General features: G+C 43.2%; 1 protein-coding gene across 6 annotated transcripts; it reads left to right on the forward strand.

Moving 5' to 3' along the window:
• Positions 1 to 11,703, forward strand: sh3rf2 (SH3 domain containing ring finger 2). 6 transcript variants are annotated; one of them, XM_081713010.1, is made up of 11 exons: positions 8 to 160; positions 841 to 1,225; positions 1,887 to 2,153; positions 2,858 to 2,923; positions 5,331 to 5,654; positions 8,466 to 8,587; positions 9,071 to 9,241; positions 9,486 to 9,748; positions 9,972 to 10,264; positions 10,452 to 10,732; positions 11,050 to 11,703. In XM_081713010.1, exons 1-11 carry the CDS (start codon positions 147 to 149, stop codon positions 11,228 to 11,230), a joined length of 2,367 nt encoding a protein of 788 aa, XP_081569136.1. In that variant the 5' UTR covers positions 8 to 146; the 3' UTR covers positions 11,231 to 11,703. The 6 variants fall into 6 exon arrangements, with proteins under 6 accessions (XP_081569138.1, XP_081569136.1, XP_081569135.1 ...); XM_081713009.1 differs by having other exon boundaries at positions 11 to 160; positions 2,858 to 2,953; XM_027007191.2 differs by having other exon boundaries at positions 12 to 160; positions 793 to 1,225; positions 2,858 to 2,953.
• Positions 11,704 to 11,890: the final 187 nt, after the last annotated feature.

An 11,890-nucleotide genomic window follows, 5' to 3' on the forward strand; every position in this document is an offset into this window, starting at 1 on the left:
GTCTTGTGGCGTTCCATTCACGTTGTTAAGTGAGTCTCAGGAAGAGCTGAAGTGGCGTGAAAGATGATACGTGTGCAAGTCGGATTTGTCTGGAACTAGTTTGGTCTGTTCCGCGCCGATACCTTTTTCATCCGTGGCTTTACACTATGTCGAGATTGAGGTATGTGCAAAATGAGCGTTTACGTGTCGATTTACTTTTGTAAAAGCGTTCACATTAAAAAAAAAAAAAAACCAACAACAATATATAACATTTACTGAGGCACTGCGCATTTGCGAACAACTTCCTCCTTTGTTAGCTAGGTGCTCTGCCAGACCTGTTTAAACTGTAGCCTACTTTAGCCAAAGTTAGTTCAGTCGAGCTAAAAAAAAAAAAATCATCATCATTTTATTAAATGGTGCTCTTGTTTTTTTGTTTTTTTTGTTGCCACGTTTGGCATCCGCGACACGCTGATTCAGCGTCATTGCATGACCTGTTCAGGTGACGAGGCGCAACCTGTCAGAAAATGGGAGAGTTTGTGATGGTTGTGCTGGCGCTGAATTAGTGTTTACGGAAGTAATAGGCGTGTTGATTACGTATTTACTATTAATGTCTTACTACAATAAGCAGTTACTATTAGTAAATAGGCTGTTATTTTTGCGCAATCTTTAAAGGATCGTGAACGTCGTTGTATTAAGGGGACTTCAGTGTAAAATTGTATGTTTTGTGTAGCCCGTTCGTAAACGTATTAAGGGACAAATTCTTCTAACTTAATGACTCGTACGGAAATTGCTGCGCTCTGTACTGTCTTTCAGAATTGCAGCTCGAAGACTGTGACCTTATGAATCACTTTGTGTCAACAGCCAACGATTAACAAAAATGGACGATCTGGCTTTGTTAAATTTGCTAGAATGTCCAGTGTGTTTGGAGCCTCTGGACATGTCTGCCAGGGTCTTGCCGTGCCAGCACACGTTCTGCAAGCCTTGTCTTCTGCGACAGGAAGCGTCGCTCTCTCGGATGTGTTGTCCGGAGTGCCGTGCCCCTCTTTTGGGAGCAGTGGAGGACCTGCCCACCAACCTGCTGCTGGCTAGACTCCTCGAGGGCTTTCACAGGGATCACCTGGGCATTTCGAGGGACAGCTCGACTCTGTATGGCAGTTCCAGAGTTCAGAGTCTGGACAGTATCTTTACAAGGCCGAGTGAAGACGCGTTACCTCCACAACACGAACAGATTCCGGGAACGCCAGGGGTGAGTATGTCCTACCGATCTGCGCAAAAACAGAATTTATATTACTTTTACTTTGCGCTGTTTTCTTTTTGCCGGCGTTATCATATGAACAGGTTTTATGACTTTAGTCTTAGTAAATGCCTTTACCTTGTAGGTGACAGAGAAACAGCTAAGCTCTAAGGTGGCAAAAATCAAGCTCTGATCTGCATAATTGTTTTATCCTGAAGCATAAACTGAGGAATTATGTTAAAATTTTACTGATGGGCTTCACATGGGTCTTTGTGTCTGCCATTATTTGAGTTGGGTTTACTCAGAGTTGTTGTTTCCATGCAAATCTTCACCTCATAGCAGCTGTCTGTATGGGCATGCCTTCTCTCAGGTGCTCACAAAGCCCTGTGTAGCACAGTGGGCCATGTATGTCTTAAGTAGGTCAGACGTTTTGGGTTTCACTGGATGGCCATTGCAGTGATTACAACTCCGGACTAAAAATGGCTAACAGAATGCTTACTACAAGCATGAGTTGTCATCACCATTTCCCAATGTTTGTTATGCATTATTGAAAGCATACTTCATGAAAACACTTATGCAGGGAATGTTGCTGACAATACATGATAATTCTGTTTTTTCTTTTTTCTTTTTGGTCCGTTCCTTTCACCTCTCTTATCTGTGTTTGTTTTTCCAGGTGCTGGCTAAAGCCCTTGTCAACTACCAGGGCAATGGCCCCGGGGAGCTCAGCATGAGCTCCGGCGACATCGTCAGCCTCCGATATCAAGTGGACGGGAACTGGTATTACGGCGACACCAAGGGGAACAGTGGGCTTGTCCCAGCCAGGATGGTGCAAATGTTGAGTGAGCAATCCCAACCCGTGGCCCTCTGCCGGGCGCTCTATGACTTCGACTTGAACAGGCTGGATCCCGAGGACAGGAGGGAATGTCTGGGCTTTCTGAAGGTCATTGTTTATTATGTACTTACTGTAAACAATGCTGGCTCTGTGTTAGGGTTTGTATTTATTCATGCTTGCTTTGGGTTTGGAGGCCTCTATCCTCATTCTGTGTATAAGTTCACGTCGTAAGATAGTTTTTCATGCATGCTATTGAATTTAATGGAACGTTTGAAGGATCTCGTCAAAGTAATGATTAAGCACAAGGACACAAAAGTATCTAAAAGTCTGAAATAATAGATCATGTTTTTTATACACTACTGACTTATCTTATAAATGATTATGGTTTGGGAAGTAATGGAATTTAGCTTTGGATTGCATACTTTTATCAGTCACACACTGCAAGACTGTTTCAGAGGACGTTGTGACAGTAACACAGTGTTGTGACTTATGCAAGGCTTTCATTAAGTAGTGTTTTAGTGAAGAGCTTTGAGAGTTAACAGTCTAATGGGTTCCGATCAAAGTTCATGGAAAAGAGTTTCGAGCCTGTGGACAAAAAAGGGACTCAATGTCCATTTTAAAGTGACTCTAGCCAAGTAAACCATTTCAGGGACACCATGCATCTCGAGAAGTGCGATACATGGATTGCTTTTTTTTGTGTGTGTGTGTGTGCGCAACACAGGCAGACGGCCAGATCTCATAAAACACATCTCACACTATTCCTGCCTTCCTGTCTTCTTTTTATTTTTATTTATTTTTTTTGCTACATCCAGGGAGAGATCGTGACTGTCGTTAGGCGAGTGGATGAGAACTGGGTTGAAGGGAAGTTAAGAGACAAGGTTGGAATCTTTCCTTTGCTCTTCACAGAGGTGAGACAATATATTGCATGTTTGTGCACAGTATATCTGATCTTGAATAGAAAAACCTCAGGTAACTATACTTCAGCACTCTTAGAAAAACAGGTGCTATAGAGAACCCAGGGTTCTAAAACATTTTTTTTTTTTTGAGTGATAGGACCAGGTTTGGTGCTGACTCCCTGCCAGTGGCATAACTAGGATCTTCTGGGCCAAAAAAGAAAAAAGATATATTTCACAAACGTGAATTATAGATATGTATTGTAAAGCCCAGATGGAAAGGGCCCAATATGTGGACAGCATGCCCTGATCTCAAGGCTTCTGTGACCAACAACTCTTTTCACACATTGTGTGTGTGTCTTTAGCTCATTTTTAAATAATGAGTTTGAGTCAGTGTGTCTGAACATTGTTGTCATCCCTCAATGAACCTGACTGTCAGTTTCATTATTCTGTAATTAAGCAATGTGCATAAATACTGTTTTTTATGCATGTGAGAAATTTTGTAGTGCTGATAGTGGAAGATTTTCACTGCTTTTGCTTTGTACTCAAGCCCACTGGGTTTAAAGTGAAACGATTTCTATGCAGAATGGGTATTTATTTATATATTAGCTAAACTATATGGCATTCACAACTTTATTTTATATAGAAGCTCCTTTTCAAATTTTGAGGTTTTTTTTTTTTTTTGGTCAGCTATGTTGTTGCATCATTAGTTTGTGCACAGGAGAGTAACAAAAATTGTTAGTTGATACTAGATGTATGTTTATTTGCAGTGGAGTCTGTCACTCTCACCTTTAATCACATGGAACGTACAAGGGTCAACGCCAGCAAATTTTAGTGACACTAAAATTCAGAATGTATCTATCAGTGACAATATTTAAGTATGTAAAATTAAACTATCTGGCACATAATTAAAATGAAAAAAGACACAGGTGAGGATAGCAGTAGTAAACAGTAATGAATAACCAAAGAAAAAAATCATCACTGTTTATAAAATCAAGGCCACTAACAAGGATGTAGAAATAGAGGTGTGAATGATTGCCACAAAGACTAGAATACAGCACCACGACCTCTGCAGATACAAATCACGCGTAAGTGTAAATAACAAAGGCCAGGTCACAGTTTACATAAAAAGTCTGAAGAGCTGTAGCGTTCTAAAAACCACTTACAAGCAAACACTAAGGTGAACTGAAACCTGATGGACTGAGGACAGTTTGGAGGGAGTCCAGTTGTTAATGAACTTCCACTAATCCAGGGTGTCTTTTCTCGTCTATGAAATGCCATGTCAAAGGCATGTAAGGCAGCGAGTAGGTTGACCTGCCTTTACTGCTGATGGAGCACTGGCAACATGCAATCTAAAAATGAGCATCCTTAAATTTGAAATAAAAAGGCATCTGAAGTGAAACTTGGTACCTGCTCAGACCCAACCAAATACCTTGGTCCTGACCTCTGACCTGAGGTATGCTACAGAAGAAATATTGAGCTCATGAGGGCAGACAAGTAAAATGTTCCTGATCTGGCCGTGTTACCACATCAAGCGTGTGTTTCATTTACTGAAGTCAAAACTAGTGATGGCTCAGGTTAGCAGAGCTAAATGCTAAATTAAATGCTAGTCATCAGAATGAGAATCGGTTCAATAGTCAAGTATGATTTGCAAACAGAAATTTGCCTTGGTCTATGTGCATATTGATATGTTTATACATGACCGTTTAAGATGTTAATTTTCCCACTTACGGTTCCTAGAGAAGGGTCTAGAAAGGCAGCACAGAAAAGCTGTGATACCTACGTGGTTCACCAATACTGCAATAAATAAAATTTGCCTTGTACACCTCACAGTCAATACTTCACTTCAAATCCACTGAGCTGGGGTACAAAACCAAAACAAAAAGAAACCATGTCACTATCCAATTACTCTGTTGTCTGGCAGATTAAAGAGGCTGACTGACACTCCTGCTCCCCCTGCCTGGGTGAGCTCCACTCAGTGTGTTTGCTGGCCAGCCAGCTATGAAGACACAGGAACGCTCTCTCTCTCTCTCCCTGCTTTGGTGGCATAAGAGCACAGTAGTGGGGGGGAGGCATCAGTCGCGTCTCCCTGCTGCTGCAGCGGTCCTCTCTCGCTCCTCAAGCGGCATTGGAAACAGTAGCTGCAGTCTCCTGTCTCTCCGTCTGGCCAGAGAGAGCGGCGTGCTCCTCCGGCTGTGACTAACAGCTTTGTGCTGCCACTTTACTTACCGAAAGAATAAAGGAACTCCACGCTGGACTCCAGGATGGAGAGTTAGCAGGAGAAGGGCCCTGGGCTGAGGCGAACCTCTCAGCGCCGCCGTCTCTCTTCAACCCTCTCTCTCTGGGCTTCTTCTGACGTGCCTCCTTCCTCTTCCTTAACCCCCCCCCCCAGCCAAATCCAGCTGCACGCAGACTCCTGGCAAGAGGCAAGGCGAGCGAGTGTGCGGAATCTTGCCCGCGGAATGTGAGGGCCAGCAGGGGAAGGATCATCACGGATGTTGGCGGCCGAAGGCGGCTCTCTGGGACCCAGCTGGGCACGGCCAGGCCTCCTGATGTCAGCCTCCTAAACAGCCTCAACCAGGCCTCCCTCAGGCACGTCCAGAGCCCCCAGCTCTTGCACGCCGGCCCTGTGGCTCCCCCTGCCCCAGGCAAAGCAGCCCGGCTTGCCAGTACCTCTAGACAGCGGTCTGGGAGCACTAGCAGAAGCCTGTTGAAGGTGAGGAGTGAGAGCGAGGGGTGTGGTTGTGTCCTTGCCTTAGCTGGGATATGTGCCACCTATTCCTTTCCTTTAGGGAGTGTGGGTATTGCAAACAGGCAGTGATTCTGGGATAATGGCTTGTTTAATTCATTCATATTCCTGTTTGATAATCTGTGGATTCAACTAAACATTTTAGTGAGAACTGTAGAAGTAGTCAAAAATGGCAATGAGGCAAAGATCTGATTATGAGACACAAAATGAATTATTATAGTTTTTCTATAATAACAGGTATGTAGTGCATGGATATTGATTTATTGGTGGTTTTGTCTGAAATAGCAAAAACTGTGGTTTTATCTTTTATGTACAAGAAATAGTGAAATTCTGCACACTTGAGTATAAGATCTGATTACACTGGAGCAGAAATACCAGTGCTGTGGAGATCCAGTGCTTTAGACAGTAACACTCTGAGAGTTCTTTGTGGTAGTGTATGAGCCCTTGTACCGCACTGTAATAAGTGCTAAATTTTCAGCACTGCTGCTGCTTAACAGAGCCTAAGACCATTCTTCACACTTTCCATGTTTGCTTTCAACCCGTTCTGCTGTTTTTTTGTCCTCGTTTATTTTCTGAAAGGCAGCAAGACAAAAATAAGAAATTGTATTATGCCTTATGACATTTTATGCTTCTTAGATATGATGTTTTTTTTTTCCTCTATCCAATTTTGAAAGCTAAAAATTCCCACTCCTTTGTTGCTGTGAGCTCATGACTCACGGCGCGGTTATGTAACACACCGCCTCTTATCTGCCTGAAAACCGAAGCTCATTCCTGTCAGCCGAATGGTGACTCCCTCACTGCCTCCTTCTCTCCATCATCTCCGCCCTCATGCCCATGGGCTGCACCATTAATAGACAATCAAAGTGATCACAGAGCACATCATTACACCAAGAGGACTCACTCTGTGTTGGACTGTAACCTGCCCACAGGCTAGTTAATGGAGGCTTTTCTCACCAGGTTGCGTAACATTTCTTAAAAGAGGATGCAAGCTGTCCTCTTGTCCCTAATCTTCATGTTGCTGTGTCACCAAATCTTGGTGCCAGCAGGTCCTTTCACTTGTGGGCATGAGAAGAACGCCGCAATTATGTCGGCTGCTTAGAAGACAGGAGACAATTTTTTTTTTTTAATGCTTTGTTTATTCATTTATTTGTTTACTTGTACTTGTGGTTTTTCCACTTTACGCATTCCCCAGTTTGGACATATTCTCGTCAACCTCCAAGTGTGGATGGACTCTCACATGTCGTGTGTCATCGCAGCCAGTGTAGGAGGCACAAGTGTGCACAAACTTTCTCCAATGCCAATTTTAATTCCAACCTCACAAAGCAAACACAAGCAGCTGCGTTTCCTGACCCCTGGACCTTATCGTCTGAAATTCTGACCTGAAACCCTGTGGCATTGCTCCCTTCTGCATTGTCAAGCTGGAAAAGTATTGCGTGAGTCAGTCAGATAGTTCTTAGTCACACCGTCTCATGTCAAGCTTTGTGTTTGGCTATTGTGGGATGGTCTTCATCCCTGTAGTGTTCTATCAATATGTGCCAGCTGTTCTTAAGATATGCGTGCACTCACCGTATGAGCAGCGCATGGTCCAAGACAAGGTCAAAGTGCAGACTTGGAACTTGACATGTGAGACACAGCGCTGCCTCTGGCTATTCAGGCTTCGATCATTTGATCACACTGGAAGGACCACCTTACAAAACACCACACTTTATTTTTTCTTTTCTTTTTTTGTAGACAACCATTCCTGGATGGTGTTTTTCTAGAAAGTAAGAAGAACAAATTCCAATTCATCCACCCTTGAAAATGATTCTTGCTCATCTCAGAGATGGGAAGTGTTGCACACTGATTACGTCTGCCCAACAGTGTCACCTCACAAAATACTTTTTCCCAGAGACAGCACCATAGGCGTGGCTTTCTACTTAACTAAGCCATCTTTCGCTGCAGTGTCACGGATCTTAATTTGCATGTGCAGTGAGAGTTATTGGCAAGATGAAACTATCCCACAAGATTTTGTGAGATGTCCGAGGACTCTAAAGCCTGCATTAATCCAGTTAGATTGTCTGCTGGTTGCGTCATTAGGCAACTTAACAGTAACATAGCAGTGATAGGACTAGCACTCTGGTGTGTGGAAACATGAAACCTAGATCTGAGTCACTGAAAAATACCCATGACTCAAATTATATTCTCAGCTCTTACCACTGGGCCTCCAGTTTGTAACCACGCTTTGGTACAAGTCACAGTTTGGACTGGTTTCCTGGTTGAGTCAGTTTCTCAGTGCTGTAGAAGCTTGTCAGAGATGTTAACTGTTTGCATGAGTTGCCAAACAGAAAAAAATTGACTCCATTATTGACTCTATTATTGTGTATTGTGCCATAAATGTTCAGTAAGTCAAGTGTGACTAGGATATTTAGCTTGTAGCACTAAAGAGTACTGATTGCTTTGACCTAGTGTCCTTTTTATTGGTTAAAATCAATGCTAAAACCTCGTAAGTGGGACCATTGCACTGTAGTTTGCTGTTACACTGGGTGCACCAATGCAGAGCCCTTTAGTGCTTCATAAATGGTTTTCTCAAGCTATTAAAGCAACATGATTCATCAAAGACTGGAATGTGAGAGAGAAACATAACTCCATGTGTGTACTTAATAATCTTATGAACAGTGTGGCTGCACATGTGGCATTCCTAAACTCTTTAAAAATATATACAGCATACAGTGCTTGAAATGGTGTATTATCTGCACCAACCATCACCAAAATTCTTTGAATGGTATTTGTGTTTCACAGGTTGAAAGGAACATGAATAGTGAGGTTAGCCCATCCATCACAATGGCCATGATCAATCCTCATGCCCCGCCACCACCCACAGAGAGCAAACAGTTCCCCACCCAACAGCTCTCTATCAACGTGTAAGCTTTTCTGAGTCTCTTTCCTTCTGCTCTCTCCTGGCCTTCTTTCTGCATTCAGCTTCTAATTTCAAATTAACCCCTTAATCTCTAGAACACAGGTGGCCAGCTCTGCATCTGGATTGCTTCGGCAGAGTGAGGTTCACCCCTAATCTAACACACATGCTTAGTGCTCAGACTCTCCTCAGCATGTTGATTTGCTGGATAAGGAGTATTAGGGTTGAAGTAAAACTCTGAAGGTATTCTGGAACAGGCTCGGGCACGGCCGTTGTTCAGTTGCACATTTTACATGTTGTACATCTTGCATCATGAGATGAGTTGCTGCTTTGTTTTAACTGGGTATCTAAATACTGTGGTTTTCAGTGGATTGGGGGCATAATGTCATTCTTCGGAAATCCGTTATCTCTAAATCTGCACTGAAAATGTTTTCAGCTTTTGTTGTGGGAGAGCAAATAAGAGTCATGACGCAGATATTTCCCTTTCTAGGTGTGCTGTGCTCTATTCATACAGCCCTCATCGCCCGGAAGAGCTGGAACTGAGGAAGGGCGAGATGGTGGGGGTTTATGGGAAGTTTAAAGAGGGTTGGTTACATGGCCTCTCACTCAGAAATGGAAAAGTGGGCATCTTGCCTGCCAACTACGTCATGCCTGTGCTCAGGTAGAACAGTGTTTGTTCTTGATGGTCTGTCTGTGCTGTGGACATAGTTGGATTTACATAATGTTACAAACACATTGTGCCAACCGGTCCGCAAGGCCCAGTGCTAACTAAGTGGCATTCAGATCCAATCTTATAGTTGAAATTGAATTAAAACTTTTGTAATTTCTTGCTGTAGTGTCTGTAAAATTCACAGTCACGTTCTGGAATGTACGCCTACGGTACTAGTCTGATCTTTTCCTCCCAGGACGTCCGCAAGGTTTCTCGAGCAGCCAAAGGCTGCCATTCCCAGTGCCAGCACTCTCTCTACAAGGAGATACGCACCCCAGAAGCCCCACGCTGGGGTACTGGCCCTCGATAAAGTGAGGACTGATGGAACTCCTGCTGCCCCAGTAGTGGCCATGCAACCTCAGCTGGTGGTGTCCAGTGGTGGTGCAGTGAGGGCTCCTCAGCCAGGGGGCAAGCAGGGCTGGGACCCTGTCCGCATGCAGGCACCCCCCACACACAGAGGTGACAGCCCGCCAGTGCTACATCAGTTTGTGTCACTGGAGGGCAATTTAAAAGATACTAATGGCCCTATAGCTGCAGTACTGATCGATGTGTATAGAAAGATATAGATTTTGTTTTCATGTTTAGTGTCAGTGCAGAGTTCTGCAACCTTTAGCGATTATAGCAGAAAATGGGTGCAGTTTGTTCCGGTTTTGATGGTCTGTTTCTGGGGTCAAATTTTTAGTGTCACCCCAGCGCAGCAGCTACCACACCCAGAATCCAGCACCAAGCCTTCAGCCCCCAGCTCAAGATCTGGGACAGATGTATGGGATCGGCCGCTCCCCTGTTCTCCCGAGGAAGAAAAATGGGCTGTTCACAAACCCCATCAGGCCACAGCACTGGACGTATGAAGGAATGGCACCCTCTTGTGGTGGCCACCAGGCAATAGATGCCAAATATACTGCTCCAAAAGAAACTTCTACAGCTCCTCAGTCCATTCTAGTCAAACCAGATTCTTATAAGTACAATACAGAAAAGGTAATAAAATAATTAAAAAATATATTTATTTTACTGTTAAGATCACATTATCTTATTTGTGGCACTGAACCTATTGAACAGTTGAGTGTTTGTCAGACAATTGTCATAAAGGAATACTTACCCATGATTTCCAGGCCACTGTAATGTGACTCATAGAACCTGATCATGGCCTTTTTGTAATTTTTAGCCTGCAAAGTCAGTGCGGTTCTCAACTGAAGAACTACCCCAAACCACAACGAGGGTGAGCTCGCTATCAACCGGAACACAAATCAAGGGCAACTCTCAGACTGGTCCCGTGGCTCTGGAGTATTGGAACCCGTCAGCCATTTTGGGTCGGGATGGAAGCGCCTCAGTCCTTAAAGACACAAAGGCTCTTCAGCAGAGGAAAGGACAGAATCAAGCTGCCGTGGACAGTCCCCCCTTAAGCATAAAAACATCAACTGTCAGTGGTTTGCCCAGCCCCAGCAGGTCTGTCTCACTCTGTCCTAAAGGTTTTTTGTTTTCAATATTTGCTGTACTTATCACGTGCTTATCGATTAATTCTAATGATAACTGACATTCAGAAGCCTTCAGGTGCAATAAAATGCATGCAGATGCAGTGTATTCCTGAACAGATACTGAAATTAAACAGATTTGAAAAACAGATGCAGATGGTGATGCAAAACAGATTTTTTTTTTCCATTAAAATAAACTGGTAATTAAAATCATTCTCATCACCTACCACCTTCATAACCCATGTGAGGCATGTGAGATTTAGTGATGTGCATTCACGTCTGCTCTTCCAGACACAGGGTGGTGATGGGATACAGTGCCCAGACTGACGCAGAGCTGAACCTTCTAGAGGGAGAGATGGTGCTAGTCCAGAAGCCTCGACCAGACGGGAGGGTTCTCATTACTCGGGAAATCACTGGCAAAACAGGCCTTTTCCACAGCAGTGTTCTGGAAGTTCTGGATAAAGTTGTCTGAGTGGCACTGTTATTGTATCGGTGTGTATGTTTCATGTTCCGCTGCTGTGCTGAAAGTTTTCAGTGTTGTTAATGGAATTACATGGAGTGTGTCTGTTCCCTTAAGAGATAATTAAAGAACGCAATATGTATTTCAGTTAACAGCATGCCTCGTTGTAGTCAACAGGCACACACCCCTTGTGTTATCAATCTGACAAATTCCAGTGCCTTACTTTGGGTTCTGATATGCACTTTGGTGAAAAGATAATTAAGACGAAACCTGCTTGTACATTTGACACTTGAAAATATCTGGGGACATGGACTATAGATTGTCTGTGAGTGTATGATTGTATGGTTTGGATCCTGAAACTATGTGAGGTATTTTTGTCATTAGCCTACATTACAGTACTGTAAAATCCATTTGAAGTTCACCTCGATCACAGCTAATCCCTTGTATTAAGTGATTTTATTTTTGAAATAATTAAAAAAAATGAATATAAACTGGCATTTTATTTTCTTTACTACATTTGAATTATCTTGAGCATTATCTGACATTCGCAGGGCACAATATAACGTTATTCCTTTCAGTAATTTTTCAAGAGTGGGTAAAATATAAGTTTAAAATTTTCAGTTCAGTTTTCAAGAGTGGAATTTGTATAGCTACTTTACCCTACAAAGGGTA

This window comes from Electrophorus electricus, chromosome 4, assembly GCF_041902795.1.
Source record: "Electrophorus electricus isolate QZ-2024a chromosome 4, ASM4190279v1, whole genome shotgun sequence".
In the NCBI taxonomy this organism is placed as follows: Eukaryota; Metazoa; Chordata; class Actinopteri; order Gymnotiformes; family Gymnotidae; genus Electrophorus; species Electrophorus electricus.